We start from the raw sequence: 21435 nt of genomic DNA, 5'->3' as shown, positions 1-21435 counted from the left end.
TCTCAAAGTGGCTAACATTCTCCTTTCCCTTCCTCCCCCACAACAAACACTCTGTGAGGTGAGTGGGGCTGAGAGACTTCAGAGAAGTGTGACTGGCCCAAGGTCACCCAGCAGCTGCATGTGGAGGAGCGGAGACGCGAACCTGGTTCCCCAGATTACGAGTGTATCACTCTTAACCACTACACCACACTGGCTCTCTGAAGCTGAAGCTTTTCCCTTCCATTTTAAACTAACCACAGCTTGCTGTGACATTCAACACCAGACAAACTGTGCTTTGTCGTAACTATGGTTATTAAAAAAAACAAGCCAACTTCAAGCCATACTATATGACATGCTCATCTTCTGCAAGGCTTCTGTTTTCCTTTGTGCTATTACTTACCAGCTGTTCAGGTTTGTCCCTACATCTGGAACCTGCTGCTTCTTAGTATCTATCTTTTTAAAAACCTATGGGAAACTATTAATTCTAAACAGCATTTTCTTCTGCAAACTCTTATGATGCTTAAAAAAAATCAGAATCTATTGTTTCATACTGCCTTCCCCCCCCTTTTCATGCCTGTTCCCTTACCACTCCAATTATATTGGTTACATGTGAGCTGAGAATTGTCATTTTTTTTAATTTTACAACATCCAGTAACTGTAGGTGTTTTATAAATAAAATATTATGCAGGTGGGCATTGGCCTGAACTTGCAGGCTCTACTTCTGTCTAAGCAGCTCCAGGAGGAACAGTCCCATGAGCTCCTGTACTGCTTCACTGAAATCTTCCTCCATGTCTCAAAACAGTGGTTGCCTTGAAATTCCCAGGCTGATGCCTAATTCACTCTGATGTCACATAACTTTCCTAAAGTATAAATCCTATTTATTATAATATAAATTCCTCATCAATAATACAGTCATACCTCTTGTTATGTTTGCTTCAGGTTAAATCTTTTCAGGCTGCATCCTGCGGCGACCCGGAAGTACCGGAAACGGTTACTTCCGGGTTTTGCCCCTCACGCATGTGCAGATGTGCTAAATTACATCACGCGCATGCACAGAAGCGGCAAATTGTGGCCCGTGCATGCGCAGACGCAAGTTGCGTTCTGCTCATGTTGTGAACGGGGCTCCGGAACGGATCCCGTTCGCAACCAGAGGTACCACTGTACTCACAAATTCCCTCTTACAAAAAGATGGCAAAAGATGGTTTTGCTGTTGAAGAAAACCCTACATGGAAATGCAGTCAAGCAAGGCAATCGGCGTAACTGCAAATGCTAAGCGATCAAGAAGGTGCCTGAGTGCAAATATGCCTGTATTGAAATCTTGGCCCAGACACCAACCCTGCCCTCTGATCTCTGGAAAACTTCACCCAATAGTTTACATGGTGTGAAACAGCCTTCCTGGAACTTTGCCCCTTCAGAAAGTGGATGGGAAGTCCTCTTGCATCATAAGCTCCCTAGACGTGAAAATGAGCACATTGGTACGAAGACTAGACACAAATCTCTCTCTTTGGTGTGCCAAGTCTCCACAGGCAGGGAATTTTGACATGAAGGACCATCAAACCATGCAATACTCTCCTTGCACTAAACAGCAATACAGAGGGGTTGTACAACATGCATTTTCTAAACCTGAGAAACCAGCCCTAAGAGACAGATGGGCGCATCTATATGCAACAATACAGCAAGAGCAAATTGTGCTTCTGTTTTCCCCCCACAAAAGCCACACATTCAAAAAACTAAAGGTGTTGCATGTACCTGTATCTTGAGAAAGTAATATCAGAAGTGATCCAAAGTCAGTTTAATTTGCAAACATTCAGATGTACCAGATTTGCAGACTGGAATTATAACTCCAGATTTAAAGACTGACAGCTTTAGTTACACCTTTGTTACTGCCTTTGTTAGTTACACCTAAATAATGTAATTTGTTTCTGAGGAAGGAAAAAACTCATAACTTGAATTTTAACCGAGGTAGATATATGCCCTCAAGGATATATTCAAAATGCAAACCCAGAGCTGCTGACAAGAATTTCTGGTGACCGCAGAAGCACTAATGAAGAGAATGATGAATGCTTCAGATTCCACTAGCATCAGCCCGGGAAAGCTTCCCAACCATTAAAATCTTTCTGTCAGTATTCTCAGAATATGATGTATGTGACGATAATGATCATGGAAAAGATTTTAGCCTAGTGGCTGTCTTGAGGACGCTGATGGAGCACAAGTATGCAACAATAAACTCTGTACAATTAGTACTGCACCGTTAAAATAGAAGCATGGGACCAAAGGTCAGTAAACTCCCAAGTTCCACCACTTATTGGTTCAAACATACTGAAGGTGGCACATGTAATATGACCTCCCTTCAAGCACAAAAACAAACCATAAAGCAATGCACTTTGGTGAGTAAGTGTAAAAAGCAGACATTTCAGTGACTGGAGAAGACAAAAGTAGGCTTGTTCAAAGTAAATGGAATTAGTTTACTGCTTAAGGTAAGTCATTTCCTTTAAGTCAGTTCTGAATTGGTTTTTATTTCTCTTTTAAGATGCTGCTGAAATTATAGCTGACAGATGGGAGATTTGTTCAAGACTGTTGCACAAATAATTTATGGCAGCATTGATGAACTCAAGGAAGACGCATCTTGACTTTTTGGCCTCCTATTAACCAGCTATCCACGGCTGTCCAGTTCTACAAGATCATGAAGTTCCAAAATATAGAATACATTTTGCAGCCAAGAAGATTTTCAGAGTAATCTGCTTATTGTCTGCACAGATCTAAATAGCACTTACATATACGTCTAAGAACTCAGAGGGAATCTCTTTCATAATAGACCTCTCTAAACTATAAAGAATTTTTAAATATTATTATGATCTGCCCTAAGCCCATAGAAAATCAGGACCTAAAATTGGTGTTGAAAATATTAAAGAATCAGGTAACCAAAAGCACTGTCAACTCAAAATTAATTTCATTTTCTCCAAAGGAAGTACGGAATATGGAAAGTGAGGAACAAATAATTAGTCTAGAGAGAGAGATATACTGTATATATAAAACCAGTAGCTATACTTTTGCAAGCAAAGAACTGAAATGCATGGATTTTCAGGAGATTCCTTTTTTCTTTTCTTTTTTACTGGTCACCAATCCTGCACATTTGGTTAAAATGCTGTTGCTTTTTTTAAGTTCATAGAGGTAATGCACAGAGTCCTTGGTCAATGGAGTCACGTTCTCATTGCCAGCGGAAGAATTAACCTGATGAGAAGCTCTGAGAAATGGTTCTCAGAGAAAACAACGGGGCTGAAAAGTTCTCAAATTTGAGAAGGATGTGCCACAGTTCTTATAAATCTCCTTATAAGAAAAGAATATGTGCTTAATAAATTCAGTTTAAACCTATACAATATATTTAAATTACAAATGATCTGGAAGTTTTTGTAGTCTTACTGGTGGTTGGCTGATGTTAGTGTCATTATTTTATACACAAAACCTTTATTTTAATCAATCAATCAATCAATCAATCAATCAATCACACACACAATACACCAGGGTGAGGCAGTAAGTATTGACATCACTCTCATTTGGTTTTGGTAAATGTTGCATGAAACTAATTCAGAGTGAGGCAACATTTTCCTGCCCTCACTCTGTAGGCCAATGGGTTAAAAAGAAGATTGTAGAAGCCAGAAGTTTACATCATACCAAATCAATTTTTGTGCCCCCCCCCCCGTAAGCTGCAACATTTTGATGTTTTAAAGTATAACTTTTCAGTCTGTGAGGGGAAATAAAGCATGTACCTATGTCCCAAGTGAATGGTTTTTTTTCCATCTCCTTCTTTCCAATGACATACCAAATGCAAGCCATCCAATGAGCTAACAACGCAAACATAGACATAAGAAGTGTCAGAACGATAGTGCTGTGCTGGGAATAGCGATCCAACTTCTGAAGAAGACGTAAAAGACGCAGCAATCGTACAGTCTTGAGAAGGTGAACGATGGACACCTGAAAGGGTGAGAAGGGAAAGTAATTTTCAGCCGTCTTCCCATACAGGAAAGTGCTTCAGGTTACTGTCTCATTTCTATACTTTTCTGACCTTACAGCTCTATATTTTTTCTATATCATTTTCTTTTTTACAAGGCCCATGTACTTTGCAAGAAGTGAGGCTATACAAAATATTACATGCAAAGTATTAAAGAGTTCTAGGTGGATTTTCTTTTCTTTATTTTTTTTAAGCAGCATAAGGTTTCTTCAAAAGTTAAATGTTCTGTTTAAATTTTTTAAAAAGCCCTATACCACTGTGTTTTAATCAAACAAAAACAAATCTCAGAGCTATTCAGAACTCAACATTTTTGTTAGCCTCATTTTGTGAGCCTATTGCAGGACACAAGCACCAGAAAGGAAAAGCCAGTCTGAAGCTACATGTTGTTTTTTAATGTATAAGCAAGAATGTATACCACTCCAACACCTCTTGAAAGTGAATCCCCCTTCCTTCCCCACAAAAAGCCCCTGGACCTATTTGTCTGCAATTTGGCAGGCTAAATCCACTCTGAAGAGGCTTATGTGCCTGTTAATTTTACCCACATTGGACAAAACGGGAAAATATTACAGCAATTTTTGGTTTCCCATTATAGTGAATGAGGAACACAGAGCTCCATTTTAGGCAGAAAACCTTGGAACAGACCGAAGTGTGGGAGAGCAGAGAGACTCAGAAACAGATCAGAATTTTTAAAAATACACAAGATGTGCATACAAGGCGGGTCTTGGTGCCCATACACATCCCTGGTGAATGCATGAAGGTGAGTTACATAGTCAGGTTTGGAAAACCTGAAATGCTTCTAGTTATATAATAATAATAGGAACCTAAACTTCTCGGGCACTATAGAAAGATTTTTTTAAAATGTGTTTGCCCTCAGGCTTACACCCCAGCAGTGTAAACCTCTGCATATTAGTGTTATGAGTTTGTGGGTGCAAGACACCCTAAATTCCTGAGTCCAGCAGGTGTTAGAATTTCATCAGTGCTTGGAGTGTTAAGACTGGGTGACAGACCCATATGCATTAAGCCAGCGTGTATTAAGCCCAAACTGTGTGTATTAAGTTGTGCTAGACCAGTGTTTCCCAAACTTTTTTGGGCAAAGGCACACTTGTTTGATGAAAAAAATATCGAGGCACACCACCATTACAGCCCCGTGACGTCAGCGCGCAGCGTCACGCCGGGAGGGACGCACGAAAGTGTAACTTTCAATTTTTTTCCCTCCCCCTTGCCGGGGAACCTCCATGCTTTGGGGGTGGGGGGGGGAGGAGGCAGCAAAGCGAGGGACTGAGGGACCCTAACCCTAACCCTAACCCTAACCCTCACCGATCACCCGGGAAAGCATGCGAACGAGGAGCCCCCGTGTCCTGCTCCCGGCAGCGGACGGCACAAAGCGAGGAGGCCTGGACAAGGCAGCACGCTCCCCGCTCTCACTGCATCGGGGCTTTTCTCCTCCAGGCCGCTTTCGAAGTCCCCTTCTCCGCTCCCAAGAGCCGGAGCCGCTGCTTCCAGGCCCTGTCCGAGCCCCGACTTGTGGCCTCACTTCGAGGAGCGCCTGTTGCTGGGGACAGGGCTGCATCCCCCTCAGCCGCCGCCTCGCTTCCTTCCAGGAGACCTGACGGCTCCCCCTCTCCCGCTCGCCCTCCTGCGCCCGCAGCAGACCGAGACCTCCCCGCCCCCGCCCGGCTCGGCCCTACCTGGGCGCCTCCAAGCCCGGCCGGCTCCGCGTCGCGCTCCACGCCGGGCAGCTGCAGCAGGGGCTGCGCAGGGGCGCGCGGCGGCCCGGCTGAGCGCGCCCCGGAGCCGCCGCGCCATCGCTCGCGAGTCCCTCCGAGAGCCCGCGGGACTGACTCCGGAGTCGCGAGGCGTCGCGTCGCCCAGGGAAGGGGCGGCTTCCCACAAGCACGACGACCGAAAAGAGCCCAGCAGTGCGCGCGCCCCGGAGGACTTGGGGGGGTCTGTAGGGCATCAGTGGCCCCCAGAATTCAGCCCGCCCCTCGCCCCATTTGATCCAGATTTACCCTCTGGGGAGAGCGAGCCCCGGCCCAGCAGGGGGCGCCCTCGCTCCGTCCTCCGGGAAGCAAACGCCCTCGCCCGCCTCCCTCCAGGCAACATCTCGCGGCACACCAGGCAACATCTTGCGGCACACTCGTGTGCCGCGGAACACCGGTTGGGAAACACTGTGCTAGACCCAGCTAATCCTTTAATTAAGTCAAGTGTTGGGCACTACTTAGGTTGGCTAAGCTTTCTGCACGAGGTGACAAAGCCATTAAAAGGACAACGCATCAACGGTGGTTAGGGCCCCTCCCTCAGCTCCAAGTTAGTTTGAAGATAAAGCCACAACTGAGAGAAACTAGAGCTAGAAGCTATGTGGGCCAGCAGCTTAAGAGTAAGGAGTTATGTGACCAGGAGGCACAAAGCGGCAGGGAGAGAGCATGATGCTGGATCTCTGCTTGGAACCTAGGATGCGCCGATGGAGGAAGCAAGACTCTCTTGGAGTGCTGATGCTATGAACCCTTCCATCATTGGCCCAGGTTGTACATATGTGTATCAACTTTAAAAGGTAGCTCAGTCAGTAGAGCAGGAGACTCTTAATCTTAGGCTCTTGGGTTCGAGCCCCACATTGGGCAAAACGATTCCTGCATTGCAGGGAGATGGACTACATAAAGCTTGTGGTCCTTTCCAACTCCACAATTCTATGATTCTATGATCATAAAGACAACACAGTCTCTGCTGTACTTCATCCACAAAAGGTAATACAGGTAAGCCTGCCTGGAGCCCCCGGAATTTCTCACAATCACAGATTGGGGTGGTGTATAACGCTATCAGATGTTAAGTCTCACTGGCTTCAATGGGCTTTACTTCCAGGTCAGTAATGTAAAAAACACACTACAAAAGGGGAAAAGTTTGGGGAGGGAAGACTAAATCCAGGTACAAGGCAAAATGGCCACTGAGAAGACATCTCCTTTAAAGGGAAGTTATATCAGTTATATATACTTGAGCTCACATTACATTTTTCTATGATGGATTAAATGAAATCTCCATTTTTTTTAAATTATGTGATAATAATAGGTTTGCAAATGAGTGTAATAAATCATGTGTAATTATTTCTCATTACTCATTCCAAATGTTTTTTTTCTCCTGTTAACGGAGAATTTGAGGGTCCTCTTGGGCAAATGAAGACACCGACCAGAGCAAGTCAGAGCAAAACAGCAGCCAGTAGGCTTGGTATTTATTAAAGGAAAGACTGTCGCGACAGGACTCCCACCGCCCACGAGGTGAAGCAAGATGGAAGCCCCGAACAAAGGGAGACCCCGACTTTTATTAGTTGCTAATCCCCTAAGCTACACCCTCAGAATTACATCATATTTACATCACGATTATATTAAAAATAGGAGGAGTCGGGGAGGGGCTGCACAGGTAACCCGAGTGCCCTGACACCTGGCCGGAGCCTCCTTCCCCCTCCCTGCATGAGTCATGTACGAAAACAAAGGGAAAGACGAAGTTTCTTGCCCCCTGAGGGGAATCCGGTCACAGTCCTTTGTGAGAGGTCCGCACGGAATACACCAAGATATGCAGTTCATTGTGTCCTTGATAGCCTTCTGTCTGAGCCCATCACCGATGGCTATCAAGGTGGTCACGTCTACTAGGGAGGAACACAGAGTACGTGACTGCTCGGTCAAGGGATTATGGCTGCTTGATATCAGACCACCCCCCTTTGATAGTCTTTGTAATATCCAGCGGAATAAAAGTGGTCCGGTGAAAATCCGAAGTACGGCTGATTTTTAGTGAATTTATAAAGAATATTGTCTTTGAAGTTCAAAGCACTTTCGCCTTCAGGAAGTGGCTTGCTACATTTTGATTAGATCAGTCACGGTCAATTGAACTCGGAAACTTTGTATTGAGAGCTGTCAAAGGTAAGGGGGGAGCGGCAGTAGGCTGCAGTACCTGCGTGGCCGTCGCAAGGGGCGCTGTTCGGTTATACTGATTGGCTGAGGCGGGCGCCGATTGACAGCAGAATTCGGTCGGCCGGTCTACTCATAATAAAAATAGGGCTATGCGGAGCGCTATAGCGGGAAGCTGTCAAGCTAGCGCTTCCTTATTTACGGAAGGCTTTAGGGGATGGCCCTCTGAAGGGACATCTCCAGGGTCAGGGAGAGGGAGATGTGTGCATGTATGAGTGTGGTGCTTGTGTAACACGTGTCAGTGAGATGGGGGGGGGGTGTTTCCGGCGACACTCCCTTTAGCAGTGTTCGGTTTGTCACTGTAAGACCTGAAATTCATATACAGAAGTTATATTTTCACAACTTAGAAAGACAAAATGAGGAGTCAGCACTCCTACTCTGTGCCTAGCTAAATTTGATTACTCACGTATGCAAAGCCAGCCGAATTTCACTTTATAGCTAACTGATTTAGACTAGTAAGGGTAAGCTTTTCCTAGCAACTGCAAGAATCTGCACTGCTAAAAACCGCAACGCTAAAACTAAAAAAGTGGCTGGAGAAGGCATGGCAAGTAATACTTGCCCAGTATCTATGGGCCACGTGCCGCTGGGCAAAGGTGTCCTGTGCTTATTGGGCCCAGAACAGGAATTATACCTCACCCAACAACAACTTTATACTTATCTCTCACCCATCTGATTGGGTTGTCCCAGCCATTTTGGGTGGCTTCCAACAAAATATAAAAAAACCACAGCAAAACACCAAGCATAAAAAACTTCCCGATACAGGGCTGCCTGGGTTGAGGTTTTCCACTGCTCCACTAGAGAATTTCCAGCTGCACCCTAGACATCCACAACAATTTTTTACTGCACAATTTACTAATTATATAAAATGATCCTAGCTCTTCTTGTGATCAGAACTTGCGTGCTTTTGAACTCACTGAAAGCAGAATCTAAAAGGAAGAAGAATTTATAGCTACCTAGCCTTGTAAGAGAGAAGGAGTGCTGACCTCTCCATGGGTAGAGATCAGTTTAGCCACTGTACCAAAGTAAGCAGACCTTGTGTGCTCTTAGGTATCTCAATGCTTTTGAAATTTCAGACTTCAGCCTAACTGCATGCTGTCAGAAGGCTGTACAGTCTTCTCCAGCCTCTGCTTTAACAAAAACAACAAATGAAAGTACATCCCCTCTGCTAATTATTGCTAAGGAAGTATTCTGTTAGATGCTTAGAAATCCTTCATGTCACAATCATAATTAAAAAATAAAGAAGTCTCTATCAGCATTTGTTGACTCCTTTACTCTACATATAAGACTGTCAATTAAATAACAATCCAACAATTCACAAGGCTTTCATCTGTATCTCCAAATAATCCCCCCCCCCCCAAGTAAAATCTGGATTTATGAAACTCTTAATGCATGCGCAGGAAATTCATGGCCGCCTAAGGCAGAATAATTTTCTGAGTAAATCAGCATTGTTGCAATTGTGCATAAAGATCTTTAGAGACAGGAGAGTATTAAGGCATTAAAGAATAAAAACTTGAATTCCCCCTAATCTACTCATTTGCAGAACTGAGTTAACATCACATAGGAACTATGCAAGTATCCCACTTTTCAGTAAAACATAGTATATTATTAAAAAGTCAATGTACATTACATTACAACCTAAATTAATTTGGGGGGGGGGGCGTGTTAGAGGCAAAATATGAAAACGTTTAAAAATTAGTGTGGGTAAATAACTTCCTGAATGGGTTTTTTTGTACAGTCTAGTGAATGTTCAGATGCATATCAAGATTGTGGCTTAATGGGTTTTGACTGAACTGACTCTCCCACCCCAAAGTCCCCCCCCCTAAAAAAATGCTGATGAGCCTTGGAGCCTTCACAAGCTTACATCAACTTCCCAACATCTCTTGGAGTGGGGATAACTGATACAAGAAAGTTAACTGTGTATGTTTGTGTGTATAATTAAAATTATTAATTCTTAAGTTAGTTGCCACGAATATGTTCCAGTAATTCCCCAAAAATAATGGGTAGCACACTTGATCTCATAAGCATTTTCAGCTACCGTACTTTTCCGTGTATAAGACAAGGTTTTTTTTACCGTAAAATAATGTTAAAAACATGCCTCGTCTACGGATAGTGAATGTGGGTGACGGGTGATTGGTTGCCACTATGAGCAGGAGCTTGTGAGTGGTGATTTGGTGTGTGATAGTTGGTTGCTGAAAGTTCTGCTTTGGATTTTCGGCTGCTGCACCAGTTGGTTGGGTGATAGGTTGCTGAATTAATGTCTGCTGTGGATTGGCTGTCACCAATTGGGCGTTTGATTTCCGGCTGATGCTCAGAGATGCGAGCAATTGTTAGTGGTCAGCGTTTTTAAATCTGGTTAGTGATTTTCAGCATCCCCCCCCCCAAAAAAGATCAACAACTCTGGGCCATCCTCTTGAAAAAAATAAAAAATCTCAACAACTCTGGGTCATAGAATAGAATCATAGAATCATAGAGTTGGAAGAGACCACAAGGGCCATCGAGTCCAACCCCCTGCCAAGCAGGAAACACCATCAGAGCACTCCTGACATATGGTTGTCAAGCCTCTGCTTAAAGACCTCCAAAGAAGGAGACTCCACCACACTCCTTGGCAGCAAATTCCACTGTCGAACAGCTCTTACTGTCATCTTCCACCATTTTCTTAAATATGAGTCCCCAAAAATAATTTGAGTCTTAGACATGGGTGATATACACTGAAAAATACAATATTTTTAAAAGCAATATCCCCGCCCCCCAGTATTTCTACTTGGCTTACATAACTCAGGGCAGGGCAGGACGTGTGACACCCTTCCCCATCTTCAATGAACTTGAACTCCAGCTTCTACCAGGATGAAGGATGAAGGAATTTGGAGATCAGAGTTAGGGGACCACAGATTCCACATCTGTGTATGAGTAGAGGATTGGCCCAAATTCCCCTTAGACATTTGTGTTTTGGAAGGGTTTCTCTGAACATAGTAAGGTAAAGGGACCCCTGACCATCAGGTCCAGTCGTGACCGACTCTGGGGTTGTGGCGCTCATCTCGCTTTATTGGCCGGGGGAGCCGGCGTACAGCTTCCGGGTCATGTGGCCAGCATGACTAAGCCACTTCTGGCGAACCAGAGCAGCGCACGGAAACACCGTTTACCTTCCTGCCAGAGCAGTACCTATTTATCTACTTGCACTTGACGTGCTTTCGAACTGCTAGGTTGGCAGGAGCTGGGACCGAGCAACGGGAGCTCACCCCGTCGCGGGGATTCGAACCGCCAACCTTCTGATCAGCAAGTCATAGGCTCTGTGGTTTAACCCACAGTGCCACCCACATCCCGCTGAACATGGAGAAACTAAAAAAAAGAAAAAAAGACTACAGCAGACTTTATAGTTCCAGAGGATACCCCTCAGTTTGATACCTAAGGTTTTGCTTTAACTGCTACATTTCCCCCCACAATTGCTTCTTCAGCACTTCAAGACAAAACACTTCATGTACTTGGGAGAGATAAAAAGCTGCACTCGAGGGTACAGCACACACACACACACACACACACACACACACACACACTGGCCCTGTGCTTTTCTTTTGCCTGTGAAGAGCAATATTTTCATTCACAAAAGAGACACTTGAGAACCGTAGAGATGAAGTGGGATAGAAAGGCCATACTCACCACATTGACATTAAAAGCATAAAGCAGGTCAAAAGGAAGTGCAGCAATTAAATCAATGATGAACCAGGTAGTCACATAGTGGATACAAATAGATCTCGCTTCAAATATTACTTGGCCAGACTTGCTGACGTACGTTGTTCGGAAATTTAAAATAATATCTGCTTGAGAAAGAAACAAGTTGTCAGAGGCTGCTATTTTTTTCCTTTAAATGATAAGTAGAGGGCAAAAAAAGAGAGCAATGCTCTTCATTTATTTCACAATAAAAACCTGGGAGGGAAACACTTTTGGCAAATATTTTTCAGATGTTTAGCAGGCCACTCCACACAACACAGTGAAGACTTGCTCAGAGTGGAAAAGCTGAGTCACCTGAAAGTAACTGAATGGTGAGAGATGGTGGGAACAAGTCAAAGCTAAGAATTACAGCGTGATGACTTGCACAGTTTATGTGTTTCTGTATTACAGTTTATGGCTGCATTGCCTATTGCCATGAGAAATGCTTTTGATGTGGCATGCTAGAGCATGTTAAAATCCAAACAAAAGTTCAGATTCTGGCAGTTGTCTCAGTTATTATCATGTTCCAGAAGATGAGGACCATATATTGCCCTCAGGCATATAGCTCTTACTGGTGTCAAGGAGAACATTGCTCTAACATCCACAGAATGTCAAAAGAATTTTGCTAGAAGCTGCAGGTCCTAGCATTATTTTATTTTCCCTCTATCAAAAACTTGCACAGAGTTTATATAATGCTTTGCTTGTATCTGACCATTTCAGTTCGTGTCCTCTCAATCAGAAATTGCATCTCCGCAATTCAATTTGCACCATTTTCCCCCCAGTAATAGCACCCATGGACCAGGCTGGGCAGCAGTTGCCTTTTTTCTAAGATAACTCAGAATGCAAGAGGGTTTTTTTTTTAAAAAAAAAATCTGTTTTGCAAAATGTGTGTGAGAGAGAAAGAGACTGCAATGTACGGCCTCTGAAAAGAAACCATGAGAAAAATGTTGTCATGCTGACGTTGGCTGAAACTTCACACGCACTGCTATTTTTGCCTTAACTGCAATACCATTGATCTAGAGCCACTTGGCACTATGAATCCCCTGGATGTGCAGCAGGAGCTCTGCAAACAGGAAACTCCACAGGGCAGTGTGAAGTCCCTGGTGTTAAGTTGTGGGTGAACATATCAGACGACACAGCGATTCTTCAAACAGCTCTTGTTTATTCACAGGCCAGAACAGAACTGAGCTGAAGGGTTCAGCCAGCCTCCTTATATAGAGCTCAACTAGAACGCAACAGTAACCATTTTCTGTAACTATCCAATCACGGAACCTCACTTTCGATCCCTTATTTGCATATGTGGACCTGAGTGAAAACTATCTACAGTATCCCCCTGCTGGCCCAGAACTTCAGTACATAACACCTGGTAGTGACATGCAACTATCAAGAGCTATAGCTTGGCTTCTGGGTACATCACAGTCTATATCACTTGTGAACAGAAACCATACATCTGGAGGACCACAAGGACCTATTGTCTTTAGGCATTTTTTTAAAAAAATACTATAAAAATATGAACCATGCTTTAGCCATTTTTTAACGTGAAAATGTCTTCAACTTTGACAAATCCCCCCACAAACTTTCTAAAGTAAAATAACGCTAATTGTTTCCACTTTGGGTTCTTAATATAATCTAGTTTATAAACTGGGGACCATATAACTCTCTATCACAGGTAATATCAGCAGGGGAAAGAATTTGCTCCAGTGAGGCATGCTCGTGGTGCCAGATTCCAATTTGCACACCAAGGTTTTCAAGGAAGCCCTGCCATGCCATCCCTGGATGCGACTGAAGGTTCTGCCTAGGTCATTAAGCTGGAGATAGACGGGCTGTTTTAGCTTCTGTGCTCAGAAGTGTGCAAATATCATCCTTGAATGTGCACATGCAGCATCTAACGCTAATATGGCTTGTGACAAGCATGTCAGGTTTCATAATTGCTTTTTCTCAGCCCTCCTTCCTGATTTGCTTATAAATATACATAAGATCCTAGTTCCTTTTGTGGCCAACTATTATGCCTGCAGAGTGTTGCCACTAAAGAGTTTCTGATGAAAAGCAATCAAATCACTGGAACATTTTCACTGGGCATATTGTTCTTCACCCCTTTGACTTTTTACTCAATCAGGCAATTCTGGCAAATTTTGAACTTTTCTTCAGCAATGGCTTTTCCCCCTACATTTTTTTCTTGCTGTCACTGAATAGTCATTATTCTACAAAAGTCACATCCAGAGAAGATTAATTAGGCTTTACTTCCCGACCTTCTAAAAGCTGCACATTTATTTAATTGGTCTCATTGCTATTTGTTTTGTTTTATTTTTCAGACGCTTAAGATGTGGTGACTTTGACAGATTTTCCCATAAAATTTCCACAGTAAAAAAAGAAAAAGAAAAAAGCACCCCTAAGTAATAATTTTCAAGTTTAGTTCTTAATTAAACTACAGTATTCCAGCCTGCTTAGAAATAAAATTGGGGCAACATTCAAAGCCTGGTTTATCAATCAGATTAAACCTACAAATCAGGAGCACTCATTCATTACAAGGAAAGGGAGAAAGCCGACCATTCCTGCTGAGAAGAAATAGATAAATAGCCACTTTGGTCTATTCTAGTAATGGAAAACATGACAACAGACCTAAACAAGAGATTAGAAGATAGCTATCTACTTATTGAGCTACCATGATTCAGTTTTCTAAATGTAAAAGCCAACTAAGAGTCACAAAAAGTAATTTATTATTATTGACCTATTTCAAAACGTATATAGAATGTGATTATAACTTCACTTACTTGGGAGTAAACCTCATTGATTTCAATAGACCTTACTTCTAAGTAGACATAGAATCATAGAGTTGGAAGGAACCACAAGGTCATGTAGTCCAACTCCCTGTGGAATGACCCTGAGATAAAAAGTCTCATGCTCTACTAACTATAAGTTATTTTGCCTGCATGGTTAGGACCTATAAATGACTCGGATTAAGGAATTGATAGGATGCTCATCAAATTTGCAGATGACACCAAACTAGGAAGAGTAGCTAATACTTCAGAAGATAGAATCAGGATTCAAGATGACCTTGCAGAACTGGGCTGAAACTAACAAAATCAATTTTGGTAGGGACAAATGTAAGGTTCACCTGACTTGACAACAGTACTCGTGAAAAGGATCTAGGGGTCTTAGTAGACCACAATCTTAACATGAGTGAACAGTGTTATGCTGCAGCAAAAAAGCTAATGCAGTTCTTGGTTGCATCAACAGTAATGTCCATATCAAGGGAAGTAATAGTATAATTCTATTCTGCCTTGGTCAAATCCCATCTGGATTACTGTGTCCAGTTCTGGGCACCACAGTTTAAGGAGGATATTGACAAGCTCCCCTTCATGGATCACTGCCTTGCCGTGGCGAAGGGGCTTGAAGAACTCAGAGAAGCTATGAACTACGCCGAGCAGGGCACACAAGATGAACAGGTCATAGTGGAGAGTTTGGACCAAACGTGATCCACCTGGAGGAGGAACCGGCAAGCCACTCCAGTATCCTTGCCAAGAAAACTCCATGGACAAAGACAACAGGCATATAAAAGTTATGACGCTGGAAGATGAGCCCCTCAGGTCGGAAGGCGTCCAACATGCTACTGGGGAAGAGCGGAGGGCAAGTACAAGTAGATCCAGAGCTGATGAAGCGGCTGGGCCAAAGCCGAAAGGACGCTCAGTTGCGGATATGCCTGGAAGCGAAAGGAAAGTCCAATGCTGCAAAGAAAAATATTGCATAGGAACCTGGAATGTAAGAACCATGAACCTGGGTAAGTTGGAGGTGGTCAAAAATGAGATGGCAAGAATAAATATTGACATCCTGGGCATCAGTGAACTAAAATGGACGGGAATGGGCGAATTCAGTTCGGATGACCATCACATCTACTACTGTGGGCAAGAAACCCGTAAAAGAAATGGAGTGGCCCTCATAGTCAACAAAAGAGTGGCGAAAGCTGTACTGGGATGCAATCTCAAAAATGATAGAATGATCTCGATACGAATCCAAGGCAGACCTTTTAACATCACAGTAATCCAAGTTTATGCACCAACTACTGGTGCTGAAGAAACTGAAATTGACCAATTCTATGAAGACTTACAACACCTTATACAAGTGACACCAAAGAAGGATGTTCTTCTCATTATAGGGGATTGGAATGCTAAAGTAGGGAGGCAAGAGATAAAAGGAACAACTGGCAAGTTTGGCCTTGGAGATCAAAACGAAGCAGGGCAAAGGCTAATAGAGTTCTGTCAAGAGAACAAGCTGGTCATCACAAACATGCTTTTGTGGAAGTGAGGAACAGGTTTAAGGATTTAGATTTGGTGGACAGAGTGCCTGAAGAACTATGGATGGAGGTTCGTAACATTGTACAGGAGGCAGCAACGAAAACCATCCCAATGAAAAGGAAATTCAAGAAAGCAAGGTGGCTGTCCAACGAGGCCTTACAAATAGCGGAGAAGAGAAGGCAAGCAAAATGCGAGGGAGATAGTGAAAGATACAGGAAATTGAATGCAGATTTCCAAAGAATAGCAAGGAGAGACAAGAAGGCCTTCTTAAACGAGCAATGCAAACAAATAGAGGAAAACAACAGAATGGGAAGAACCAGAGATCTGTTCAAGAAAATTGGAGATATGAAAGGAACATTTCGTACAAAGATTACCATAATAAAGGACAAAAGTGGTAAGGACCTAACAGAAGCAGAAGACATCAAGAAGAGGTGGCAAGAATACACAGAAGAATTATACCAGAAAGATATGGATGTCTCGTACACCCCAGGTAGTGTGGTTGCTGACCTTGAGCCAGACATCCTGGAGAGTGAAGTCAAATGGGCCTTAGAAAGCACTGCAAATAACAAGGCCAGTGGAAGTGATGGTATTCCAGCTGAACTATTTAAAATTTAAAAAAAAAAAAATTTAAAATTTTAAAAGATGATGCTGTTAAGGTGCTACACTCAATATGCCAGCAAATTTGGAAAACTCAGCAGTGGCCAGAAGATTGGAGAAGATCAGTCTACATCCCAATCCCAAAGAAGGGCAGTGCCAAAGAATGCTCCAACTACCGCACAATTGCACTCATCTCACACGCTAGCAAGGTTATGCTTAAAATTCTACAAGGAAGGCTCAAGCAGTATGTGGATCGAGAACTCCCAGAAGTGCAAGCTGGATTTAGAAGAGGCAGAGGAACCAGAGACCAAATTGCAAACATGCGCTGGATTATGGAGAAAGCTAGAGAGTTCCAGAAAGACATCTACTTCTGCTTCATTGACTATGCAAAAGCCTTTGACTGTGTCGACCACAGCAAACTATGGCAAGTTCTTAAAGAAATGGGAGTGCCTGATCACCTCATCTGTCTCCTGAGAAATCTCTATGTGGGACAAGAAGCTACAGTTAGAACTGGATATGGAACAACTGATTGGTTCAAAATTGGGAAAGGAGTACAACAAGGCTGTATTTTGTCTCCCTGCTTATTTAATTTATATGCAGAATACATCATGCGAAAGGCTGGGTTGGATGAATCCCAAGCTGGAATTAAGATTGCCGGAAGAAATATCAACAACCTCAGATATGCAGATAACACAACCTTGATGGCAGAAAGTGAGGAGGAATTAAAGAACCTTTTAATGAGGGTGAAAGAGGAGAGCGCAAAATATGGTCTGAAGCTCAACATCAAAAAAACGAAGATCATGGCCACTGGTCCCATCACCTCCTGGCAAATAGAAGGGGAAGAAATGGAGGCAGTGAGAGATTTTACTTTCTTGGGCTCCATGATCACTGCAGATGGTGACAGCAGCCACGAAATTAAAAGACGCCTCCTTCTTGGGAGAAGGGCAATGACAGGCCTAGACAGCATCTTGAGAAGTAGAGACGTCACCTTGCCAACAAAGGTCCGTATAGTTAAAGCCATGGTTTTCCCAGTAGTGATGTATGGATGTGAGAGCTGGACCATAAAGAAGGCTGATCGCCAAAGAATTGATGCTTTTGAATTATGGTGCTGGAGAAGACTCTTGAGAGTCCCATGGACTGCAAGAAGATCAAACACATCCATTCTTAAGGAAATCAGCCCTGAGTGCTCACTGGAAGGACAGATCGTGAAGCTGAGGCTCCAGTACTTTGGCCACCTCATGAGAGGAGAAGACTCCCTGGAGAAGACAGTGATGCTGGGAAAGATGGAGGGCACAAGGAGAAGGGGGCGACAGAGGACGAGATGGTTGGATAGTGTTTTCGAGGTTACCAGCATGAGTCTGACCAAACTGCGGGAAGTAGTGGAGGACAGAGGTGCCTGGCGTGCTCTGGTCCATGGGGTCACGAAGAGTCGGACACGACTAAACGACTAAACAACAACAACAACAACAACATTGACAAGCTGGAATGTAGGCAGAGGAGGGTGACCAAGATGATTACGGGTCTGGAAACCAATCCCTTATGAGGAACAGTTGAGGGAGTTGGGCATGTTTAGCCTGAAGAACAGAAGTCTGAGAGAAGCTATGATAGCCATCTTCAAATGTCTGGAGGGTTGTCTCATGAAGATGGAGCTAACTTATTTTCTCCTGGATTCAAATTTACAAGAAAGGAGATTCCAACTGAACATTAGGAAGAACTTTCTGACACTGAGTCTGGCAGTGGAATGGACTACCTCGGAAGGTGGCAGACACGCCCCCCCCCCTTCATTGGAGGTTTTTAAACAGTGCTTGGGTGGCCAGGGATCCTTTAGCTGCAATTCCTGCAAGGGATTGGACTAGATGAGCCTCAAGGTCCTTCCAAACTCCACAATGCTATGATTCTATGGTCCCCACTTCCCTGTTTCAAAATGGCTCTCTTTCTCTCTCTCTCTTTCTCTCTCTCTCTCTCTCTCTGTGTGTGTGTGTATTCCTACTTCAAAGTCCACATTTGATTTCCCACTATTGTGACAATTATGTTCCTGAAGTCATTATGTTCCTGAATAGGCTGTGTTCCTGCACTTATGCTCCTGAATAAACATCCATGTAATCTGAAACACGGAAGAAGGGAACATTCATAGAAATTATAAGGGATTATAAACACTTTCATTATTTCTGCTTTCTTCCTACTTACTAAGGCTTTCAATCTACAACAATTCTTTTTTAAAAAAACAAACAAACCCCAACAGCCATAATTTTATTAATCTAGATTTCCAAAAGAGAGCCTACAAAAGAGAACCATAAAACAAATATAAAACAGATCAAAAACATCAGAAACAAAAGCTTTTTAACTTCTGCTTTTAAATCTACGACGATTCTGAGCTTTTTAAATACTCCTGTGATGTGGATTCACGCTGAAACCCTTGACCTCAAAGAAGTTGCTCCAGTAAAGTTGAGTCAATATGGTGTCCAAAATGGCTATCCTTTTTGGACAGCACTCTTTTTAATTCTTTTAAGTGATGTTTCCCCATTCTTCAGCTATGATGATACAGACGGGTGGAGTGGAATCTAAAGCCCTTCCACAAGGTAAGCAACACATGCGGATAAAGAAAAACAACTACAAAATCAGTTTCACATTCATAGGTAATTTTTAACGTATCATGTTTCCTAATAGTGCATGTCTCAGGCTGGAAAACTGGGGGTCATTTTGAATCAATCCACCCATCTGCATTTTCTAAAATTCCACCTCACATTAAGTGACTTGTGAATGCCTTCCAAAAGTTTAAAAGTTCCCATGTTAAATTCTGGCAGATCTGAAATAATTTTTTAATGTTCCATAAGACTGTCATTGTGAGATACATCTCAAATTGCCTAATGAAAACATGTTGATCTGGAAGGTGGTAAGATCAGGGATAGCACAGTTGCAAAAGGTTGGACAAGATTATCTTCATGGTTCCTTCCAACTCTACAGTCCTATGATTCTTTGATTCTATAAGCCTATTTTGCATTATAAATGTACATGTACCAAGCTACCAAAGTTAAAACACTGGCATCTGTCAACTAGGCCATGCACAGATGTTGAATGATTTAAAAAACCTCTGCCTGTGCATCTCTTCTGTAAGGTCTCCCTCTCTGCTGACTCTAGCCATCATAATTGCTTACTTGCAGGCCTCAGACTTTATTGTCTACATGGCCTGACAAGGCAATGAAATTTCTGACGTACAGCCATTCAGAATTATTCACACAGATACAAGGCAGGCATGAGATGCAATAGTACCACAGACAGAAAGAGCTGAGATGAAGAATGTCCATTTCTTTATGTCCTTGTCATAAATGCCATGAAATTTGTGCATGGATGAATTAATGAAAGTGGGTGGTGTTAAATTGTTTCTCCATGTGGCAGAAGAAATCAGTGGTGGGTCTGTATATCTCAGCCAGTAATTTCTTATTCTTTCTCTCTGTGGCTTCAGTTAAAAATTAAGGTGACTCCCATCTTTGTTGTTTTTTCATAGCTGCTCTGCACAATAGCATATTTCCCTTAAAATACTCTAAAATAAATTCCACTAGCTTCCCTGGGACTGAAGCAGCCTTTATGAAGAAGCCGCCTTAATGATACATCAAATCAATAGTGTGTGTATTGGACTTTGAGCCTTCCACTCAAAGAAACATTTCTCCAAAGGCTATTGGTAGCTGCTCTGAGTTACTGGGAGGAGAGAAAGACACAAAACAAATACACCCCAAAATTGGGGGGGGGGGGAGACTAAGTGGTAGAGCATCAGTTTTTAATGCAGAAGGCCCCAGGGTCAAACTAGGCATGACATTAATTTCAAAGAGCCCTCCCAATTTTATCTTTAGTTAAGACATAATGAAATGTTACATCAGCATAGGCTTAACTTCATTATCCTTCATTGTTATTCTCTATTTGCATAGCAATAGCAACAACCCTAGTAAATTGTATGCACAGCAGCCCAGCCTGGTGTTGTACAGGGAAGAACACATCTTTCTACACCCTGTACAAGTTGTGTGTACTGGAGAATAATATATTAGATGGATAGCATCTGAGGCTGGTGAAAGAAGGCAAATTCTAAGGCATTAGTCAGTGATGGATTTAATGGATGAATTTGTGAATAATGCAGCTAATTCTCTCAGTTCATATCAGGTGTTGATAGGAAATGTGAGGCGCTTGTTTTTTTAAAAAAAGTAAAACCTAGTCATCAGAATTCCGAATTCTACCCTCAGCCTTGGTTTGATATAGAATGTAGGAGAATGAACTATTCTTAAAGGTAAAGGGACCCCTGACCATTAGGTCCAGTCATGACCGACTCTGGGGTTGCGGCGCTCATCTCGCTTTATTGGCCGAGGGAGCCAGCGTACAGCTTCCAGGTCATGTGGCCAGCATGTCTAAGCCACCTCTGGCGAACCAGAGCAGCGCATGGAAACACCGTTTACTTTCCCGCCGGAGTGGTACCTATTTATCTACTTGCACTTTGATGTACTTTCGAACTGCTATGTTGGCAGGAGCAGGGACTGAGCAACAGGAGCTCACCCTGTCGCGGGGATTCGAACTGCCGACCTTCTGATCGGCAAGTCCTAGGCTCTGTGGTTTAACCCACAGCGCCATCCGAGTCCCTCCCTAGTAAAATTCTTACTCCCTAGTAAAAGCAGCTAGAACTATAACGTTAAATAAATCAGATAAGCTATGCAGCATAATAACTAGAATGCAGAGCTTGGATGTGGGGTAACTCAAGATTCAAATACGTGTTCATTCATGAAGCTCATAGAAGTCACCACTTGGAAGGACTGTTGTCAAGGAAAGTCAGTGGTAGAGCATTTGTTTGCATTCAAAAAAGTCACTGGTTCAATCCCCAGGATTTCCATGTTAGACTGGGAAAGACTTCTGATCA

At 43.0% G+C, this 21435-nt stretch overlaps 1 protein-coding gene across 1 annotated transcript in view; it reads right to left on the bottom strand.

Annotated features, from left to right (window-relative positions):
- KCNH8 (potassium voltage-gated channel subfamily H member 8) overlaps positions 1-21435 on the bottom strand; it is a 155515-nt gene that overhangs the window by 46303 nt on the left and 87777 nt on the right. Inside the window, exons 6-7 of the mRNA XM_028750902.2 lie at positions 11599-11756; positions 3747-3951 (exon numbers count right to left, since the gene is read on the bottom strand). Of these exons, the coding sequence (XP_028606735.2) occupies positions 3747-3951; positions 11599-11756 (363 nt within the window). The remainder of the gene's footprint in view (positions 1-3746; positions 3952-11598; positions 11757-21435) is intronic.

The sequence above is a fragment of the Podarcis muralis genome, chromosome 12, assembly GCF_964188315.1.
Source record: "Podarcis muralis chromosome 12, rPodMur119.hap1.1, whole genome shotgun sequence".
NCBI lineage: Eukaryota > Metazoa > Chordata > Lepidosauria > Squamata > Lacertidae > Podarcis > Podarcis muralis.
Note: the sequence above shows the minus strand (reverse complement) of the source record. Positions and strands in the feature narration are given on the sequence as shown.